We start from the raw sequence: 22,062 nt of genomic DNA, 5'->3' as shown, positions 1-22,062 counted from the left end.
AACACAAAAAAGCCAAGATCACATTTAGCCAGGACCTGCTGAATACATGCCAAGGTTACACGTGCATGAACACAACAAGCCTGCCGGCTCTGAGGTCGCAAACAGAAAGCCTGAGGGTGGGATAACAGCGAGGCCAAGAAATCCTCAACCCCATTAAATAAAGAAGTGTCCAAGCAGACACGTATGAAGACCACACGCCGCATGCAGATCACGCGGGATGCACGCAGACCGCCTCCTGCTGTATACCTACTTGCAGTGCGCTGCTCGCGTAGCCCAGTCCTAGTTGCTGACAAACAGTTGCAGCTTCTCTGGTTCCCCAGCCTTCTCCACACACCAGTCCCCAGCGTTCGGCTCCTCGGGGGCCCCATAATACCTCCACCCTCCCTTCAGACTGGGTGCGCCCCCCTGCCAGGCGGATCTGCGATTCACAGAATAAGCTCTCATACTTAACCTTAAGCATAATAAAAGCACCACAAAAACAAGAGGGTCACGTGGACTGGAGCATAGTCTATTGTGAGTGAAGAGTGCAAGGGCCACAAGTCCCATAACAACAGGCCATAGGCTCCAATACACTGTAAGACATAACATGGGGGCAACTCTCAGCCGAGTGACCCATCGAGGAACCTGCCACCGGTGCCCCATGAGTTACCCCAAATCAAAGAGACAAATACAAATAGTACAGCTTTAGTGATAATTGTTACCTTTTCCCACTGTTAAGGATTCTCCAATGACCTTTGTAAACAAAGCGGAACCCCCTGCCTGACGGGTCGGACCCTCGTTCGTTTAGTGGAGCTGCTACATCCCCTACTTCCCTAGACTCTAAGCAGGATCTGCTCTGGTTTCTTCCAGTCATTCACGGGGTCTGATTAATATTTTACCAGTAAATATGAACCCAGAGGACCTTCGGGCATCGGCAGGGTCTCCGCACCGTGCAGTTTCATACTGTATGTCAGGTCTATGAGACCGTAAGGCCACGCCAAGCCGGGGTAAATCCCCCCTATCACTTGCAGTGGGATTCCCACTAAATGCTGGAGTCTTTTAGTTGATGCCTCTCATGGAGCCAACGGACATAAAGGCCCCATCTTTTCTTTGGCTCAGGCGGTTTTATCCAGTTTTCTTCACTGCAACTTATCACCAGTTTTGGAATTACCAGATTTGGAGAAACCTGACAGCGTACCACCAAGGCCTGTGTCCCACAATAACCACCACAGACTTAGAAAAGGTTGGGGTTTGGGAGCTGATGGATGGGGCCCCTGTGGTTTGGGCCCCCAAACTGTACTAATTGTAACAATGCACTGAAATGGCCTAAAAATTAAGACTTTTTTTGTAAAATCCCAAATCTGTGAAAGCTGAAGATTCCCCTCACATTACTAAATCAGCAGCCGGCGTGTAAAACCAGGACGCCAGACGGACAGACAGGGACGCACTCATCCCTTTGCATCGTACCTCTGCTCACTTCCAGCTCCCGCACCCCAAACTCTCCGCACTCTCACCTCTCCCAACTCTCCACACTCCCAACTCTCCGCACTCCCAACTCTCCGCACTCCCAACTCTCCGCACTCCCAACTCTCCGCACTCCCAACTCTCTGCACTCCCAGGTCCCGCCCACTCCCAACTCCCAACTCCCCGCACACTCCCAACTCTCTGCACTCCCAACTCCCTGCACTCCCCGCACTCCCAGGTCCAGGCACCCCCAACTCCCCGCACTCCCAATTCCTGCCCACTCCTAGGTCCACGCACTCCCAACTCCCTGCATTCCCAACTCTCCGCAATCCCATGTCCCGTGCACTCCCAACTCCCTACCCACTCCCAACTCCCGCCCACTCCCAACTCCCGCCCACTCCCAGGTCCACGCACTTCAACTCCCCGCACTCCCAACTTCCGCCCACTCCCAGGTCTGTGCATTCTCAACTCCCCGCACTCCCAACTCCAGCACACTCCCAACTCTCTGCACTTCCAACTTCCACCCACTCCCAGGTCTGCGCATTCTCAACTCCCCGCACTCCCAACTCCAACCCACTCCCAACTCCACGCACTCCCAATTCCTGCCCACTCCCTGGCCCATGCACTCCCAACTCTCCGAACCCCCAACTCTCCGCACACCCAACTCTCCGCATTCTCCACACACTCAGCTCTCCGCACTCTCAGCTCTCCGCACTCTCTCAGCTCAGCATACTCTCGAAACGATGAAGTCTGAAAATTTACTGACCGTAGTCTCGTAACCCATGTACGGGGTGTTGCATTTGACTGCTGCATCTTCACTGTGTTTGCAGTCTTCCTCCGTGATGTTCTTGTACTGACATTCCCAGAGAGAGCTCTCGTCCCCCGTACATCGCACCTCATTCATGTGAATGGGCCCCATCCCTGCGCGGCACAGAAACCTCTAAGAACTTTCTAGTCACTAAACACATCTTCCTACCATGAGATCTGCACTCGAGAGATGAGATGGGAGAAATTAGATGAGATGGGAGAGGAGAGACAGCTGATGAGATGGGAGAGGAGAGACAGCAGAGAAGAGAGATGGGAGACAGCAGATGAGATGGGAGATAGCAGATGAAATGGGAGACAGCAGATGAGATGGGAGAGGAGAGGCAGCAGATGAGAAGAGAGATGGGAGACAGCACATGAGAAGAGAGATGGGAGACAGCACATGAGAAGAGAGATGGGAGACAGCAGATGAGATGGGAGATAGTAGATGAGATGGGAGAGGAGAGATAGTAGATGAGATGGGAGAGGAGAGATGGCAGATGAGATGGGAGAGGAGAGACAGCAGATGAGATGGGAGAGGAGAGACAGCAGATGAGATGGGAGAAGAGAGACAGCAGATGAGAAGAGAGATGGGAGACAGCAAATGAGATGGGAAAGGAGAGATAGCAGATTAGATGGGAGAGGAAACATAGCAGATGAGAAGAGAGATGGGAGACAGCAGATGAGATGGGAGAGGAGAGACGGCAGATGAGATGGGAGATAGCAGATGAGATGGGAGACAGCAGATAAGATGGGAGACGAGAGACAGGAGAGGCAGCAGAAGAAGGTGGGTGGCGAGTCACGTGAACCGAAAAACTGATGGGGAGAGTGAAGATCAGACAGCAGGAGGTCAGAGGGTGGGAAACGGGAAAGTCGGGGGAGGGGTTATAACTATATATGGTTATGAATTTGCCAATCTTTCTAATCTTGGAGGACATAGTGTGAACGGACTTCAGTGCATTTACTGCATGCAAATTGGTAAACATTCAGCTACCATACATGTGATTGGATCCCACAGAGCATGCACAGGAAGTGTACTTAAGTATGCTTCCTGTTTTGGTAGATGCAGCTGGGGAGGAGTTAAATGAGTCAGACGTCTCATTTTCCATCTCCAAGAGCTAGAAAGTGGCCGCACCGATTTGCATGCAGGAGGATGCATTGGAGGCAGCAGATATGAGGGGACAGCCGGGACGAGGCCTCAGGGGGTACAGAATATAACCTCGGTACAGAGGGCGGCTCACCCTGCCCCATACGAGCTCCAGTCAATGCCTCTTTTGCGCTCCCAAAGCCCAGTTCTCGGCAGATGACGCTTGCTGCTTGTAGGTCCCAGCGATCATCACACACCGACCCCCACTGACCTTTCTTCAGGACCTCGACCCGTCCTTCTCCTGGACGAGATCCCCCTTTAAGCCGGACAGTCTCCTGAAAATACAGCAGTGCCCGGTGGGTTAGTCTGCAGGCAGGGCTGCCCTGGCCAGGAGAAGATGTGCCCCCAATTAATTTTAAGATTTCGGAGGGGGGCAGATATGAGGATTTGTATGTTGGCCACACAGTAAAGCAGGGGGTAGGCAACAAAACCATAATGATGTTGAAACTAGGTGCTGACAAATAAGATTACAAAGGGTGGTAGATAAGGGTGGAACAGTCTCCCAGCAGAAGTGGTAGAGGGTAATACAGTGAGGATATTAAACATGCATGGGATAGGCATACGGTTCCTAAATATAAGACGAGACCAACGACTGATTAAGGTTTGAGCCGTTACAGCAGGAGAAACGGGTTGTGACAGAACCACTGGGGCCCCTGGAGAGGCCTGAGAGCCGGCCTACTCCCTACTGACTATGGGCCCAGGCCTTGTAGAGACTTCAGTGTGTGGATACAGGGGTTCAGTTTCTGCTGATGTTCCCCATGTTTTACTACTCAAAACTGTAACGTCAGCTGGACATCCTGTGGTAGGAAGAAGGCTGATTGTCTGTGCATTGTTGATTGTATAGGTGTGAAGTGTTTCCCCTGTTATTGTGTGTTAGCCCTTGTCTTAAGACCCCCTGTAGGTATGACTAGGTGTCCCTGCTGCATACCTAATTATCAATTACATAACAGGTAGCTGTTAATCCTGTGAGCTCCTGTTATCTCTGTGTCCTGGCCATTGTCTGTCTCAAGCCAATTATATGTCTATCGTCATTCCACGTCTACGTCCCCAGTTAATGTCATTATTTATGTCTCGTGTCATCCTGTCCTTCCCCCGGATATTGTGTTGCAGGATTTGATCTAATTACTTCCTTCCTGCCATGGTAATTGGATCATGTGATATTTGTCTTGCCCCTTTTCTTACTTGTGTATATATAGCTCTGTATTTGGCTTTAATAAATGAGTCCTGTTTTCACCTCAACATGAGTGTTGCCTGATGTTTGGGGTGGGCTGTAGCCACGCTGTGTAGCTAAGCTTCGGATAGTCACAGTGCCAACGCAGCTCCGGTGCAGCGACGTCCCTCCTTCTATCTACAACGCTGGTTCTGCCTGGCGCTGAAGTGGTTACTTGTTGGTGTCCCGTCAGGAGGAAGCAACGTTTGGCGGGAGTACCCAGTTGGGGTACAGGTCGGTCCCGTCACACGGGCAACTAGACAGTGGCCGATGGGGGCCTGCAGGTTCTAGCTCTCTAATTAAAAACCACTTACCTCACGTGGCTGCTGCACCTTCTTTTTCTTATTGGCTACTTGTGCTGTGGCCACTGGATGTCCCACAATACAGCTCACAACCACGGGTGACCCCCCATCACACGGCGCTGTACTGTTCTGTTTGTAGAATTCCATTGGACACAGAGACAAGTGAACTTCATTGCCCGTGCACAGCACTGAGTGCAGCCGGAAAGATGGCTTCTGGCGTTCTAGGTATAGCCTGGAGAACAGTAAGGAAAATGTCTATTACAATAACAGAGGCCGGCTGTGTCTCTGGGCACACCATGGTCAGGAGCCGACTGTGTCCCTGGGCACACCATGGTCAGGAGCCGGCTGTGTCCCTGGGCACACCATGGTCAGGAGCCGGCTGTGTCCCTGGGCACACTATGCTCAGGAGCCGGCTGTGTCTCTGGGCACACCATGGTCAGGAGCCACCTGTAGCCGGGGCACACTATGGTCAGGAGCCGGCTGTGTCTCTGGGCACACTATGGTCAGGAGCCACCTGTAGCCGGGGCACACTATGGTCAGGAGACAGCTATTTCTCTGTGCACACTATGGACAGGAGCCCCCTGTACCAGGGGCACACTATGGTCAGGAGCCGGCTGTACCAGGGGCACACTAACGTCAGGGGCCGGCTGTGTCTCTGGGCACACTATGGTCAGGAGCTGGCTGTACCAGGGGCACTCTATGGTCAGGCGCCGGCTGTGTCTCTGGGCACACCATGGTGAGGAGCCGGCTGTACCAGGGGCACACTATGGTCAGGAGCCGGCTGTCCCCGGAACACGCTGTGGTCAGGAGCTGGCTGTACCTGGGGCACACTATGGTCAGGAGCCAGCTATGTCTCTGGGAACACTATGGTAAGGAGCCGGCTGTACCCGGGGCACACTATGGTCAGGAGCTGGCTATGTCTCTGGGCACACTATGGTCAGGAGCCGGCTGTGTCCCTGGGCACACCATGGTCAGGAGCCGGCTGTGTCCCTGGGCACAGTATGGTCAGGAGCCGGCTGTGTCTCTGGGCACACCATGGTCAGGAGCCACCTGTAGCCGGGGCACACTATGGTCAGGAGCCGGCTGTGTCTCTGGGCACACTATGGTCAGGAGCCACCTGTAGCTGGGGCACACTGTGGTCAGGAGACAGCTATTTCTCTGGGCACACTATGGACAGGAGCCACCTGTACCAGGGGCACACTATGGTCAGGAGCCGGCTGTACCAGGGGCACACTATGGCCAGGGGCCGGCTGTGTCTCTGGGCACACTATGGTCAGGAGCTGGCTGTACCAGGGGCACTCTATGGTCAGGCGCCGGCTGTGTCTCTGGGCACACCATGGTCAGGAGCCGGCTGTACCAGGGACACACTATGGTCAGGAGCCGGCTGTCCCCGGGACACGCTATGGTCAGGAGCTGGCTGTACCAGGGACACACTATGGTCAGGAGCCGGCTGTCCCCGGGACACGCTATGGTCAGGAGCTGGCTGTACCTGGGGCACACTATGGTCAGGAGCCAGCTATGTCTCTGGGCACACTATGGTAAGGAGCCGGCTGTACCTGGGGCACACTATGGTCAGGAGCTGGCTATGTCTCTGGGCACACTATGGTCAGGAGCCGGCTGTACCCGGGGCACACTATGGTCAGGAGCCAGCTGTGTCTCTGGGCACACTATGGTCAAGAGCCGGCTGTACCAGGGGACACGGTATCATGTTCACCACATCCACTGGCCACAAAATGCACCCAGAGTGCTGGATGTCGCACAGAAACCCGCACACTGCCTGTCACCGCCCAAACATGCGACACAGAAAACCCAACACCACACCAGCTACCCCACGCCACAGCAGCCCCATCTTGTGGACACTTCCCTCCTAAGAGTTATCAGCAGCCACCTTCCCAAAAATTGTCCGGTGGGGTTACCTGCTACTGTCTTTCACTTCCTTTGGTTTGGAGGCTGGAGAGGATCTGTGGGCACAAGGGGATGATGTCATAAAAATACCCACAGGTTCCATAAAAACAACCTCCCCCTGGGGTAACTGGAGAAGTAAAACAAGGTACAACCTCATGGAGTCACCGGAGAGCTAATTTAGGTGTAAAGGGGATTATAAAGATATTCCGTTATACATCCTGCAGGGGGCAACACTTGTACCACACAACAGGAAAATTCTATGTGTCTGGGAAACATGGTTGACCTGGACACCTTGGTGGGACCTCTCTTCACATGTTATAGGGAGATCTGTGCTTGGCGGGACCTCTCTTCACATGTTATAGGGAGATCTAAGCTTGGCGGGACCTCTTTCACATGTTATAGGGAGATCTTTGCTTGGGGGGACCTCTCTTCACATGTTATATGGAGATCTGATCTTGGCGGGACCTCTCTTCCCGTGTTATAGGGAGATCTGATCTTTGGCGGGACCTCTCTTCACATGTTATAGGGAGATCTGAGCTTGTCTGGATGTCTCTTCCCGTGTTGTAGTTAGGTCTAAGATAGGCGAGATGTCTCCTCCTGTGTCGTTGTGAGGTCTCGGTTTGGCGGGATGTCTCCTTCTGTGTTGTTGTGAAGTCTGAGCTTGGCAGGATGTCTCTTTTCATGTGGTAGTTAGGCAGCCATCTTTACTGTACCCACCATCTCTTGGACGCTCCTGTCCTGAACATCAAACTCTTTTAAGACCATCTTCTAGACCATCTTCTAGCAGATGACATTTACTGCCACCATTCACTGGGGGCCCCGTGGGTCACTGCGGAGCCAGTGGGTAACCAGCCACGGCCCTGATAATTAGCTTTGCAGTTGCGCAGGAGGAGCTCCTCTGTCTCACTGCCCTTGGTGGTCTCTTCATCTTTATGTTGTACGGGTACCAGACCCGCGTGTCCTTCCTGCACCAATTTTCTCTCTGCCCCACAACCCCCCATAGCTGTCAATTTTCCTTCCCCCCACCCTCTGCTTCCAATTACCCCACCACATCTGCCCCGGAACACAAAGTTCTTGCCTTTATATCTGATGAGCTTACCGTAAGTCCCATTAAAACAACATTCCCTTTCCTTAATACCCCTGGGGTGATTTTTCAATAGTCAATTTGGGGGTAAGAACACTTTTAGGGACTGAACATGGGCACAGAGCAAAAGGATGGCTACGGGACATTAAGGCAGTTGTGAGGCAGGGCGCAGGGGCAGATGAGGGGTGCAGTAGGGGCAGAAAATGTTATTTAGAGGTGCAGTCCCTTATTGGGTGAGACGGGGGTTAGTACAGGGGAGGAGGGGAGTTTATTCCTCATCCCTTTTATTAGGGGTTCAGCCTGAATAAACTGCCCCATCCTGTGGGAGTTACCTGGCCCTCGGTGCCACCTTGGAGGGCAGCTTTTTGGCAGCTTGTTTTTTTACCCGTCTGTAGGAAGATAATAATTACATTAGGGTATAAACTGGTGCAATCGCCGTAGCAACTTTAGGTATGTTCCTATTTATTGCTAAAATGTAGGAAAGCTTCCCCTATACACGGCGCTCAGTGAGCAGATCGGGCCTTAAGGAGTCGCTGTCATCCAAGTATCTGGGACATCGTGAGTTAACGGTTTTATCCATACATTGTGCTGGGGAAATGTAAAGGGCAAAAGGTGTAGTGGATGTCTTTCGGTGGCAGTATTTGCACAGAAGAATCGAAGCGCTCTCATGCCCCGTCTCACCCGCTTGTGACCATGTCTCTCCAGGATACCCTAACTGCCCCCCTGCCTTATTCCAAACTAGCACAGAATGGAGAGCAACAAACAAGGAACGGGGTGCAGCATTGGAGTGACTCCCCACATAGTGGAGAGGGGGGAGATGAGGGGCTCACAGGTTGCTGCAGGGGGTCCGGAGGGGCACTAAATCGATGCAGTCCCTGATTGAGTGAGGCTGGGGTTGATACAGGGGAGGAGGGGAGTTTATTCCTCATCCCTTTTATTAAAGGGATTCAGCCTGAATAAACTGCCCCATCCTGTGGGAGTTACCTGGCCCTCGGTGCCACCTTGGGGGGGTACTTTTTGGCCGCTTGTTTTTTTACCCGCCTGTAGGGAGATAATATTGACATTAGGGGGCGCCAACGCCCAACATCTTCATTCATTCGATTATTTGCGCTGAGCTTTTAGGGCTGCTCCGCAGTCACATGCAGAAGAGCTTTAACCCCATACACGCTGGTGGCAGCACACTTAACCCCGTACGCGCTGGTGGGAGTGCAAATAACCTCGTACAAACTGGTGGCAACACACTTAACCCCATACACTCTGGTGGCAGCACAATTAACCCCGTACACGCTGGTGGGAGCGCATTGAGCCCCACACATGCTGATGACAGCACCTGCACCACCTACACATTTCATGCACTCAGCCCTCACTCCAGTGAGGAAGCCTCTTACTTGTAGAAGTTCTTGTTCGGCCTCTTGTCTGCTGGGAATCCCAGTTGGCCACAGACCACGCGGCTGTTCTTTGGGGTCCAGCCTACATCACAGACTTGAACCCAGGCGTCTCTGTGCCGGATTTCCAAAATCCCTTCACTTATTGGAAGGCGATTCTTGGCGCTTGCGACTACTGGGCGCAGGCGAACCTCCTCCACCTGCCTCTGCTCCGTCTGCACAAACAGGATACAATTTATTGTCATACGGTACCGGCCACTAAATCGCATGCATACCGACCCTCCAGATGTTCAAATCCGAAAATCGGGACTGTTGGGAAGTATGAAATCAGAACTTCCCGGAGCCCCCATTGTGGGTAGGAGGTCGCTCTTATGTCAGTGGGGGGGTCCCGCTGACATCACAGGACACACGCTATTATTGTAGAGCAAAGTAAGTGGGGGCGGGGAGTGGGGCGTGCCGCAACACCACTACCGCAACCCGGAGTTTCCCCGTAGTGACCCGGAGAAGTAGTGAAAACCCGGAAACTTACCAGGTATGGATATCGTTAGTCACCCCGCAGTGGGAGGAGCATACTCTGTGTCCCATACTCCTTCTGTGTTGCCCTGCGGTGGGAGGGGCAAACTCTGTGTCCCATACCCCTTCTATCTGTAGCCCTGCAGTGGGAGGGGCAGACCACGTGTCCCATACCCCTTTCTGTCTGTAGCCCTGCAGTGGGAGGGGCAGACCCCGTGTCCCATACCCCCTTCTATCTGTAGCCTTGCAGTGGGAGGGGCAGACCCCGTGTCCCATATCCCCTTCTATCTGTAGCCCTGCAGTGAGAGGGGCAGACCACGTGTCCCATACCCCTTTCTGTCTGTAGCCCTGCAGTGGGAGGGGCAGACCACGTGTCCCATACCCCTTTCTGTCTGTAGCCCTGCAGTGGGAGGGGCAGACCCCGTGTCCCATACCCCCTTCTATCTGTAGCCCTGCAGTGGGAGGGGCAGACCACGTGTCCCATACCCCTTTCTGTCTGTAGCCCTGCAGCGGGAGGGACAGACTCTGTAAGTCCTTTATGTCTGTGTTGTCCTGCAGTAAGCGGAATCTCCACACACTTACTTCGATTGTATTGGTCTCCACGTAGCCCGGGATCCTCTCGTCCTTGCAGATGACACCCGCGTCCTCCTCGTGGGTGCAGTCGCTGTTCCCCCAGCCCCGCGAGTTACAGTCTGAAATACTTTTTTCTTTTCCCGTGCAGATCACATTGTCCAACCAGATACGACCTTTATAAGGGTGAAGACAAGTAAGACAATTTACAACAACACAAGTGAAGGTTATATCACAATTTAATAAAAGTTATAATACAAGATTGTAAGCTTGCGAGCCGGGCTCTCTCCACCTAATGTATCGGTTTTTCTGTCAATTATCGCCTTGTCAAACCCCTTGAATATATGTGTTGTATTAAGCACTGCCTAAACTGTTGGCGCTATATAAATAAAAGATAATAATAATAAAGGTTATAACGCAATTTGCCAAAGATTATAACACAATATACTAAAGGTTATAACAAAATACTAAAGGTTAGCACACAATATAGTAAAGATTTTAACACAATTTACTAAAGGCCCATAACAGAGCTGCCAGGGACACAAGACGGCTTTTTGTCACACATGTCATTATGGAGACTCACCTAATCCCTTGCCATACTTGGCACTGTGCGCCCAGCCCGTGGCCTCAGTGAACCCCAGCTGGCGGCACAGGACGTGCGCATTTTCCATTGAGAAGTCATCGTCACATATGGTGCCCCATTCCTGGTTGTAGAAGATCTCCACTCTACCCTCGTTGTGCTTGCGTGGGAATCCAGCCAGACGGATCTTGAGGCCACCGTTTGGATTAGGGGCCGGGGTGGTGGGGTGAGGTGTCTGCTGGGCCCAACTTGGACGAAAAATACATAACGTCATCAGCATCCAGAGACCTGCCATCACCTGGGGAGAATGCATGAGATTATAGTCACTTCCAGACAAGGACGGACACCCGGAGGAGACACGTCGGAGGGCAGCCGCCTACCTGATTCCGCTGCATTCAGTTATATCACCAGTGATAGGAAAATCCCCAACAAAGGCACATCTGCCCCGGAAATCCCCACCTCACCAAAGGCACATCTGCCCAGGGGAATCCCCACCAAGGCCACATCTGCCCAGGGGAATCCCTACCCCACCAAAGCCACATCTGCCCAGGGGAATCCCTACCCCACCAAAGCCACATCTGCCCCTGAATCACAATTAGAACATATGCCTCTCATGGATGTGTCTGGGGTGCTTTTATGCACTCCTGCATATCCACCACCCCATTTCTACCAAAGCCTATCAATCATTTACTATCCCTCTTGGGCATATGCCACCCATTTTCTCCCCCCGGAAATCCCCACCTCACCAAAGGCACATCTGCCCAGGGGAATCCCCACCAAGGCCACATCTGCCCAGTGGAATCCCTACCCCACCAAAGCCACATCTGCCCAGGGGAATCCCCACCAAAGCCACATCTGCCCAGGGGAATCCCTACCCCACCAAAGCCACATCTGCCCAGGGGAATCCTTACCCCACCAAAGCCACATCTGCCCAGGGGAATCCCTACCCCACCAAAGCCACATCTGCCCAGGGGAATCCTTACCCCACCAAAGCCACATCTGCCCAGGGGAATCCTTACCCCACCAAAGCCACATCTGCCCAGGGGAATCCCTACCCCACCAAAGCCACATCTGCCCCTGAATCACAATTAGAACATATGCCTCTCATGGATGTGTCTGGGGTGCTTTTATGCACTCCTGCATATCCACCACCCCATTTCTACCAAAGCCCATCAATCATTTACTATCCCTCTTGGGCATCTGCCACCCATTTTCTCCCCATTCACCAATGCTTGCAGATCAGGAATGTCAGGCTGTACAGTCCTGCTTCCAGAGCACTGCAAGGTCAGGATTGCCAGGCTGTACAGTGCTGCTTCCAGATCACCGCGAGGCCAGGAATGTCGGGCTGTACAGTCCTGCTTCCAGATCACCGCAAGGCCGGGAATGCCGGGCTGTACAGTCCTGCTTCCAGAGCACTGCAAGGTCAGGATTGCCAGGCTGTACAGTCCTGCTTCCAGATCACCTCGAGGCCGGGAATGCCGGGCTGTACAGTCCTGCTTCCAGATCACCGCGAGGTCAGTAATGTCGGGCTGTACAGTCCTGCTTCCAGATCACCGCGAGGCCGGGAACGTCGGGCTGTACAGTGCTGCTTCCAGATCACCGCGAGGTCAGTAATGTCGGGCTGTACAGTCCTGCTTCCAGATCACCGCGAGGCCGGGAACGTCGGGCTGTACAGTGCTGCTTCCAGATCACCGCGAGGTCAGTAATGTCGGGCTGTACAGTCCTGCTTCCAGATCACCGCAAGGCCGGGAATGTCGGGCTGTACAGTCCTGCCTCCAGATCACCGCAAGGCCGGGAATGTCGGGCTGTACAGTCCTGCTTCTAGATCACCGCGAGGCCAGGAATGTCGGGCTGTACAGTCCTGCCTCCAGATCGCCACGAGGCCAGGAATGTCGGGCTGTACAGTCCTGCTTCCAGATCACCGCGAGGCCAGGAATGTCGAGCTGTACAGTCCTGCCTCCAGATCACCGCGAGGCCAGGAATGTCGGGCTGTACAGTCCTGCTTCCAGATCACCGCGAGGCCAGGAATGTCGAGCTGTACAGTCCTGCCTCCAGATCACCGCGAGGCCAGGAATGTCGGGCTGTACATCCTTTTGCCTATTACTCTCTCCACAATCACATCACCCTCCACTAAGCAGCCCTTCTCCTTCTGTCTCATTCCCCCTCCTAATAGAATGTAAGCTCCTGGGACCAGGGTCAGACTGTATATTGTCAGTTTTAATGTTAGTGTTCATTTTGTGTTGTGTCCCCATGTTGTGACTCAGCTACGGCATCTGCTGGCGCTATATGAATACACGCAATACTAATTCTAAGCGGAAATTGTGCATTCTGCTAGTGGCCCCTGAGCTGTTCAGTTGGAACATGTAGCATTTTATCCACATATACGTGTTTGTGTGTGGGACAGAACCCTCCATCACAGGGGCCCCTGGAGAGGCCTGACTGCCAGCCTCCTCCCTATTGACTATGGGCCCTGGGGTTGTAAAGACTTCTGTGGCTACCCCCAGCAGTATCATCTCATCACTGGCTGAGGGGATTATCTCCGGCAGACAGCCAGGATCTGCCACCAGGGAGAGACTGCCATTGTTTTACTTAATGTTGTATAAATCAGCCCCCTCCCCCACCAGTGCCACCAAAAGAGACATTTACCTTGGCCATCTCTGGAACTGATTTGGCCAGTAATAGATAGTGGAGGTTGGGACCCCATTGTATTGTTAATCCCATTACTGCCCCTGTTGTCTCTGGGAGGCAGATTAAGGGGGGCGGTTTGAACCCCAATATCTTGTTTTAAGTTAACGTGTATTTTGCTGGATATATCCAGCACTTTGTGTGAGAAATAAATCAGTCTTTGTGACTGGGTACCGGGGAAAGTGTGTTGTCCCAGGCTAAGGGAGCACAAGTCAGCGGAGGTAGTCGGTCGGACTAGCCAGATCCGTAACATTGGTGGCAAGCGGCGGGATTGCTTCTTAGTCTGAGGGACACTTCCTTTGCACCGGGATCTATCTCCAAGAAAGGGAATGGAAGTAAGCTACGCAGAGCTGATCCAGAAGAATTGTACCCGCCTGAAGCTCTGGAGGGAGGTTCTTCACTTGGAAATTAAGTACAAGGGGAAAAGCCTCCCAACCTTTGAGGAAAGGTTCTGGCTCCAGCGGAAGTTGCTGATACCGTTCCTGGGGAAGCAGCCCAAAGAGGAATGGGTGGCTGAGCTGGAGGTGCTGGTCCAGACAGAGCTGAGGTTGGACAATGGATATCGGGCTCTGCGGTGGTACGCAGCACAGCTGTGCCTGGGGCCGGAGGATAAAGGTCCCACAGAGGGCTATAGCTTCGGCGGCCCGGGATTATTATTGGAAATTATAGAAAAGGATCCCGACTTCGGTAGTGCATCGGAGTGTTGGGGGGAAGACGTCCAGGAACGAAGGGCGGAGGATATCCCATACGTGCCTGAGCTGTGGGCTGACCTGGATTATTTGGTCACACAAGAATGGGAACTGGAACAGGCATATCAAGAGTTGTTTGACCATGTACAACAGTATGCCCCAGTGACCATGGATTTTACTGAGTGGTCACCTGAGGATGTTGACCCAGGAGGGGTGGATGGGACTGTGGTCTCCACCCCTGAGTCATAGGGATACTGGGCAGCTAACCCAGATCTAATACTGGAGCTATGTAACTTTACTCCACAACCGGATCCAGAGATTGTGGATTTAATTGATTTTACATCTGAGGATGTTGGTCGGGGAGGGCTTGCAATTGACTTCCCTGCCCAGGGGCTGCCCAGGGGCTTGCAATTGACTTCCCTGCCCAGGTCAGTAATGTCGGGCTGTACAGTCCTGCTTCCAGATCACCGCGAGGCCGGGAACGTCGGGCTGTACAGTGCTGCTTCCAGATCACCGCGAGGTCAGTAATGTCGGGCTGTACAGTCCTGCTTCCAGATCACCGCAAGGCCGGGAATGTCGGGCTGTACAGTCCTGCCTCCAGATCACCGCAAGGCCGGGAATGTCGGGCTGTACAGTCCTGCTTCTAGATCACCGCGAGGCCAGGAATGTCGGGCTGTACAGTCCTGCCTCCAGATCGCCACGAGGCCAGGAATGTCGGGCTGTACAGTCCTGCTTCCAGATCACCGCGAGGCCAGGAATGTCGAGCTGTACAGTCCTGCCTCCAGATCACCGCGAGGCCAGGAATGTCGGGCTGTACAGTCCTGCTTCCAGATCACCGCGAGGCCAGGAATGTCGAGCTGTACAGTCCTGCCTCCAGATCACCGCGAGGCCAGGAATGTCGGGCTGTACATCCTTTTGCCTATTACTCTCTCCACAATCACATCACCCTCCACTAAGCAGCCCTTCTCCTTCTGTCTCATTCCCCCTCCTAATAGAATGTAAGCTCCTGGGACCAGGGTCAGACTGTATATTGTCAGTTTTAATGTTAGTGTTCATTTTGTGTTGTGTCCCCATGTTGTGACTCAGCTACGGCATCTGCTGGCGCTATATGAATACACGCAATACTAATTCTAAGCGGAAATTGTGCATTCTGCTAGTGGCCCCTGAGCTGTTCAGTTGGAACATGTAGCATTTTATCCACATATACGTGTTTGTGTGTGGGACAGAACCCTCCATCACAGGGGCCCCTGGAGAGGCCTGACTGCCAGCCTCCTCCCTATTGACTATGGGCCCTGGGGTTGTAAAGACTTCTGTGGCTACCCCCAGCAGTATCATCTCATCACTGGCTGAGGGGATTATCTCCGGCAGACAGCCAGGATCTGCCACCAGGGAGAGACTGCCATTGTTTTACTTAATGTTGTATAAATCAGCCCCCTCCCCCACCAGTGCCACCAAAAGAGACATTTACCTTGGCCATCTCTGGAACTGATTTGGCCAGTAATAGATAGTGGAGGTTGGGACCCCATTGTATTGTTAATCCCATTACTGCCCCTGTTGTCTCTGGGAGGCAGATTAAGGGGGGCGGTTTGAACCCCAATATCTTGTTTTAAGTTAACGTGTATTTTGCTGGATATATCCAGCACTTTGTGTGAGAAATAAATCAGTCTTTGTGACTGGGTACCGGGGAAAGTGTGTTGTCCCAGGCTAAGGGAGCACAAGTCAGCGGAGGTAGTCGGTCGGACTAGCCAGATCCGTAACATTGGTGGCAAGCGGCGGGATTGCTTCTTAGTCTGAGGGACACTTCCTTTGCACCGGGATCTATCTCCAAGAAAGGGAATGGAAGTAAGCTACGCAGAGCTGATCCAGAAGAATTGTACCCGCCTGAAGCTCTGGAGGGAGGTTCTTCACTTGGAAATTAAGTACAAGGGGAAAAGCCTCCCAACCTTTGAGGAAAGGTTCTGGCTCCAGCGGAAGTTGCTGATACCGTTCCTGGGGAAGCAGCCCAAAGAGGAATGGGTGGCTGAGCTGGAGGTGCTGGTCCAGACAGAGCTGAGGTTGGACAATGGATATCGGGCTCTGCGGTGGTACGCAGCACAGCTGTGCCTGGGGCCGGAGGATAAAGGTCCCACAGAGGGCTATAGCTTCGGCGGCCCGGGATTATTATTGGAAATTATAGAAAAGGATCCCGACTTCGGTAGTGCATCGGAGTGTTGGGGGGAAGACGTCCAGGAACGAAGGGCGGAGGATATCCCATACGTGCCTGAGCTGTGGGCTGACCTGGATTATTTGGTCACACAAGAATGGGAACTGGAACAGGCATATCAAGAGTTGTTTGACCATGTACAACAGTATGCCCCAGTGACCATGGATTTTACTGAGTGGTCACCTGAGGATGTTGACCCAGGAGGGGTGGATGGGACTGTGGTCTCCACCCCTGAGTCATAGGGATACTGGGCAGCTAACCCAGATCTAATACTGGAGCTATGTAACTTTACTCCACAACCGGATCCAGAGATTGTGGATTTAATTGATTTTACATCTGAGGATGTTGGTCGGGGAGGGCTTGCAATTGACTTCCCTGCCCAGGGAAAGGAAGAAAGTTTTCTGGGTGTAGTGGATGGGACTGCGGTCTCCACTAGCATCCACCCAGCAGAAGAGCTGCCATCAGGGCATTGTGCCCCTAGCCTCTGCCTGCTGCCTTCCCTGTTTCCCGAGCCTGACCACAGCAACCTTGTAGGGTCCAGTCAGGCAGCCCCAGAGACTGTGGTAGTGTCTGGGACTGCGGTCTCCACACCTGAGTCGCCGGAATGTTGGGCAGTTGGCCCAAATCCACACTCCCCAGCATAAGCGCTGGCATCAGGGCAAAGTGATGCTGGTCTCTGCCCACCCCTCCCCCTTGTTCCGGAGTCTGACCATGACTCTCCCGCAGAGCCCGCTCAGACCACCCCAGCCGAAATACTGGCAACAGGAGAGAGGCAGGACGGCCCCTCTCTACCAGCACTGGAGGTCCCTGCAAATTCCATAGAAGAGTTTTCTCCAGGTCAGAGCGCAGCTGGCATCTGCCCTCACTCACCAGACATCCCTCCACCAGAGGATGATACAAAACCAGCACTGGGGGACATGTATACAGGCTGATGAGACTGTGGTCGCCACCTGTGGTCCCCAGAAATGCTGGGAAGCTGGCTCAGATCCCCAACCCTGGATTGAAGGAGCCCCCGCCACCCTGTCGTCTCCCCAGCGGCTGAGAAGGTGCAGTTGGCAATTCTCTCCAGCGGCGGTTATATTTTTTGGGAGCGGCAGAGGTCAGGTGGGGGAGTACTGCTCTTGGAGGGGCAGATTGTTTGGGACACCAGTTCTGTTAGGGCATTGATGGGCCAGATGAACTGACTGACTACGGAGTCAACCCGTTTGGGCTCTCCTCCTGGGTCAGTCCCATTCGGAAGAGGGAGAAATGTGACCAGAACACTCCATCACTGGGACCGCTGGAGAGGCCTGACTGCCAGCCAACTCCCTATTGACTATGGGCCCTGACTTTGTAAAGACTTCTGTGGCTACCCCCAGCAGTATCATCTCATCACTGGCTGAGGGGATTATCTCTGGCAGGATCTGCAAGCAGGGAGAGACCGCCATTGGTTTCCTTTAATGTTGTATAAGTGAACCCCCCCAGTGCCACTAATAGAGACAAGACTGTATATTGTCAGTTTTAATGTTAGTGTTCATTTTGTGTTGTGTCCCCATGTTGTGACTCAGCTACGGCATCTGCTGGCGCTATATGAATACACGCAATACTAATTCTAAGCGGAAATTGTGCATTCTGCTAGTGGCCCCTGAGCTGTTCAGTTGGAACATGTAGCATTTTATCCACATATACGTGTTTGTGTGTGGGACAGAACCCTCCATCACAGGGGCCCCTGGAGAGGCCTGACTGCCAGCCTCCTCCCTATTGACTATGGGCCCTGGGGTTGTAAAGACTTCTGTGGCTACCCCCAGCAGTATCATCTCATCACTGGCTGAGGGGATTATCTCCGGCAGACAGCCAGGATCTGCCACCAGGGAGAGACTGCCATTGTTTTACTTAATGTTGTATAAATCAGCCCCCTCCCCCACCAGTGCCACCAAAAGAGACATTTACCTTGGCCATCTCTGGAACTGATTTGGCCAGTAATAGATAGTGGAGGTTGGGACCCCATTGTATTGTTAATCCCATTACTGCCCCTGTTGTCTCTGGGAGGCAGATTAAGGGGGGCGGTTTGAACCCCAATATCTTGTTTTAAGTTAACGTGTATTTTGCTGGATATATCCAGCACTTTGTGTGAGAAATAAATCAGTCTTTGTGACTGGGTACCGGGGAAAGTGTGTTGTCCCAGGCTAAGGGAGCACAAGTCAGCGGAGGTAGTCGGTCGGACTAGCCAGATCCGTAACATTGGTGGCAAGCGGCGGGATTGCTTCTTAGTCTGAGGGACACTTCCTTTGCACCGGGATCTATCTCCAAGAAAGGGAATGGAAGTAAGCTACGCAGAGCTGATCCAGAAGAATTGTACCCGCCTGAAGCTCTGGAGGGAGGTTCTTCACTTGGAAATTAAGTACAAGGGGAAAAGCCTCCCAACCTTTGAGGAAAGGTTCTGGCTCCAGCGGAAGTTGCTGATACCGTTCCTGGGGAAGCAGCCCAAAGAGGAATGGGTGGCTGAGCTGGAGGTGCTGGTCCAGACAGAGCTGAGGTTGGACAATGGATATCGGGCTCTGCGGTGGTACGCAGCACAGCTGTGCCTGGGGCCGGAGGATAAAGGTCCCACAGAGGGCTATAGCTTCGGCGGCCCGGGATTATTATTGGAAATTATAGAAAAGGATCCCGACTTCGGTAGTGCATCGGAGTGTTGGGGGGAAGACGTCCAGGAACGAAGGGCGGAGGATATCCCATACGTGCCTGAGCTGTGGGCTGACCTGGATTATTTGGTCACACAAGAATGGGAACTGGAACAGGCATATCAAGAGTTGTTTGACCATGTACAACAGTATGCCCCAGTGACCATGGATTTTACTGAGTGGTCACCTGAGGATGTTGACCCAGGAGGGGTGGATGGGACTGTGGTCTCCACCCCTGAGTCATAGGGATACTGGGCAGCTAACCCAGATCTAATACTGGAGCTATGTAACTTTACTCCACAACCGGATCCAGAGATTGTGGATTTAATTGATTTTACATCTGAGGATGTTGGTCGGGGAGGGCTTGCAATTGACTTCCCTGCCCAGGGGCTGCCCAGGGGCTTGCAATTGACTTCCCTGCCCAGGTCAGTAATGTCGGGCTGTACAGTCCTGCTTCCAGATCACCGCGAGGCCGGGAACGTCGGGCTGTACAGTGCTGCTTCCAGATCACCGCGAGGTCAGTAATGTCGGGCTGTACAGTCCTGCTTCCAGATCACCGCAAGGCCGGGAATGTCGGGCTGTACAGTCCTGCCTCCAGATCACCGCAAGGCCGGGAATGTCGGGCTGTACAGTCCTGCTTCTAGATCACCGCGAGGCCAGGAATGTCGGGCTGTACAGTCCTGCCTCCAGATCGCCACGAGGCCAGGAATGTCGGGCTGTACAGTCCTGCTTCCAGATCACCGCGAGGCCAGGAATGTCGAGCTGTACAGTCCTGCCTCCAGATCACCGCGAGGCCAGGAATGTCGGGCTGTACAGTCCTGCTTCCAGATCACCGCGAGGCCAGGAATGTCGAGCTGTACAGTCCTGCCTCCAGATCACCGCGAGGCCAGGAATGTCGGGCTGTACATCCTTTTGCCTATTACTCTCTCCACAATCACATCACCCTCCACTAAGCAGCCCTTCTCCTTCTGTCTCATTCCCCCTCCTAATAGAATGTAAGCTCCTGGGACCAGGGTCAGACTGTATATTGTCAGTTTTAATGTTAGTGTTCATTTTGTGTTGTGTCCCCATGTTGTGACTCAGCTACGGCATCTGCTGGCGCTATATGAATACACGCAATACTAATTCTAAGCGGAAATTGTGCATTCTGCTAGTGGCCCCTGAGCTGTTCAGTTGGAACATGTAGCATTTTATCCACATATACGTGTTTGTGTGTGGGACAGAACCCTCCATCACAGGGGCCCCTGGAGAGGCCTGACTGCCAGCCTCCTCCCTATTGACTATGGGCCCTGGGGTTGTAAAGACTTCTGTGGCTACCCCCAGCAGTATCATCTCATCACTGGCTGAGGGGATTATCTCCGGCAGACAGCCAGGATCTGCCACCAGGGAGAGACTGCCATTGTTTTACTTAATGTTGTATAAATCAGCCCCCTCCCCCACCAGTGCCACCAAAAGAGACATTTACCTTGGCCATCTCTGGAACTGATTTGGCCAGTAATAGATAGTGGAGGTTGGGACCCCATTGTATTGTTAATCCCATTACTGCCCCTGTTGTCTCTGGGAGGCAGATTAAGGGGGGCGGTTTGAACCCCAATATCTTGTTTTAAGTTAACGTGTATTTTGCTGGATATATCCAGCACTTTGTGTGAGAAATAAATCAGTCTTTGTGACTGGGTACCGGGGAAAGTGTGTTGTCCCAGGCTAAGGGAGCACAAGTCAGCGGAGGTAGTCGGTCGGACTAGCCAGATCCGTAACATTGGTGGCAAGCGGCGGGATTGCTTCTTAGTCTGAGGGACACTTCCTTTGCACCGGGATCTATCTCCAAGAAAGGGAATGGAAGTAAGCTACGCAGAGCTGATCCAGAAGAATTGTACCCGCCTGAAGCTCTGGAGGGAGGTTCTTCACTTGGAAATTAAGTACAAGGGGAAAAGCCTCCCAACCTTTGAGGAAAGGTTCTGGCTCCAGCGGAAGTTGCTGATACCGTTCCTGGGGAAGCAGCCCAAAGAGGAATGGGTGGCTGAGCTGGAGGTGCTGGTCCAGACAGAGCTGAGGTTGGACAATGGATATCGGGCTCTGCGGTGGTACGCAGCACAGCTGTGCCTGGGGCCGGAGGATAAAGGTCCCACAGAGGGCTATAGCTTCGGCGGCCCGGGATTATTATTGGAAATTATAGAAAAGGATCCCGACTTCGGTAGTGCATCGGAGTGTTGGGGGGAAGACGTCCAGGAACGAAGGGCGGAGGATATCCCATACGTGCCTGAGCTGTGGGCTGACCTGGATTATTTGGTCACACAAGAATGGGAACTGGAACAGGCATATCAAGAGTTGTTTGACCATGTACAACAGTATGCCCCAGTGACCATGGATTTTACTGAGTGGTCACCTGAGGATGTTGACCCAGGAGGGGTGGATGGGACTGTGGTCTCCACCCCTGAGTCATAGGGATACTGGGCAGCTAACCCAGATCTAATACTGGAGCTATGTAACTTTACTCCACAACCGGATCCAGAGATTGTGGATTTAATTGATTTTACATCTGAGGATGTTGGTCGGGGAGGGCTTGCAATTGACTTCCCTGCCCAGGGAAAGGAAGAAAGTTTTCTGGGTGTAGTGGATGGGACTGCGGTCTCCACTAGCATCCACCCAGCAGAAGAGCTGCCATCAGGGCATTGTGCCCCTAGCCTCTGCCTGCTGCCTTCCCTGTTTCCCGAGCCTGACCACAGCAACCTTGTAGGGTCCAGTCAGGCAGCCCCAGAGACTGTGGTAGTGTCTGGGACTGCGGTCTCCACACCTGAGTCGCCGGAATGTTGGGCAGTTGGCCCAAATCCACACTCCCCAGCATAAGCGCTGGCATCAGGGCAAAGTGATGCTGGTCTCTGCCC

At 53.1% G+C, this 22,062-nt stretch overlaps 1 protein-coding gene across 7 annotated transcripts in view; it reads right to left on the bottom strand.

The window, feature by feature from the left end:
* Nucleotides 1-22,062, bottom strand: part of LOXL3 (lysyl oxidase like 3) — a 47,685-nt gene that overhangs the window by 13,705 nt on the left and 11,918 nt on the right. For 2 of the 7 annotated variants that reach the window (XM_053457994.1, XM_053457997.1), the window contains exons 2-11: nt 10,947-11,241; nt 10,376-10,539; nt 9,284-9,495; nt 8,880-8,936; nt 8,228-8,284; nt 6,823-6,867; nt 4,919-5,138; nt 3,489-3,669; nt 2,210-2,364; nt 251-418 (exon numbers count right to left, since the gene is read on the bottom strand). In XM_053457994.1, coding sequence (XP_053313969.1) covers nt 251-418; nt 2,210-2,364; nt 3,489-3,669; nt 4,919-5,138; nt 6,823-6,867; nt 8,228-8,284; nt 8,880-8,936; nt 9,284-9,495; nt 10,376-10,539; nt 10,947-11,238 — 1,551 coding nt within the window. In that variant the 5' untranslated portion in view covers nt 11,239-11,241. The remainder of the gene's footprint in view (nt 1-250; nt 419-2,209; nt 2,365-3,488; nt 3,670-4,918; nt 5,139-6,822; nt 6,868-8,227; nt 8,285-8,879; nt 8,937-9,283; nt 9,496-10,375; nt 10,540-10,946; nt 11,242-22,062) is intronic. The other 5 variants (XM_053457998.1, XM_053458000.1, XM_053457995.1 and 2 more) reach the window with 4 other exon arrangements.

Source organism: Spea bombifrons, chromosome 1 (assembly GCF_027358695.1).
Source record: "Spea bombifrons isolate aSpeBom1 chromosome 1, aSpeBom1.2.pri, whole genome shotgun sequence".
NCBI lineage: Eukaryota > Metazoa > Chordata > Amphibia > Anura > Pelobatidae > Spea > Spea bombifrons.
This window is presented reverse-complemented; position numbering and strand designations above follow the sequence as displayed.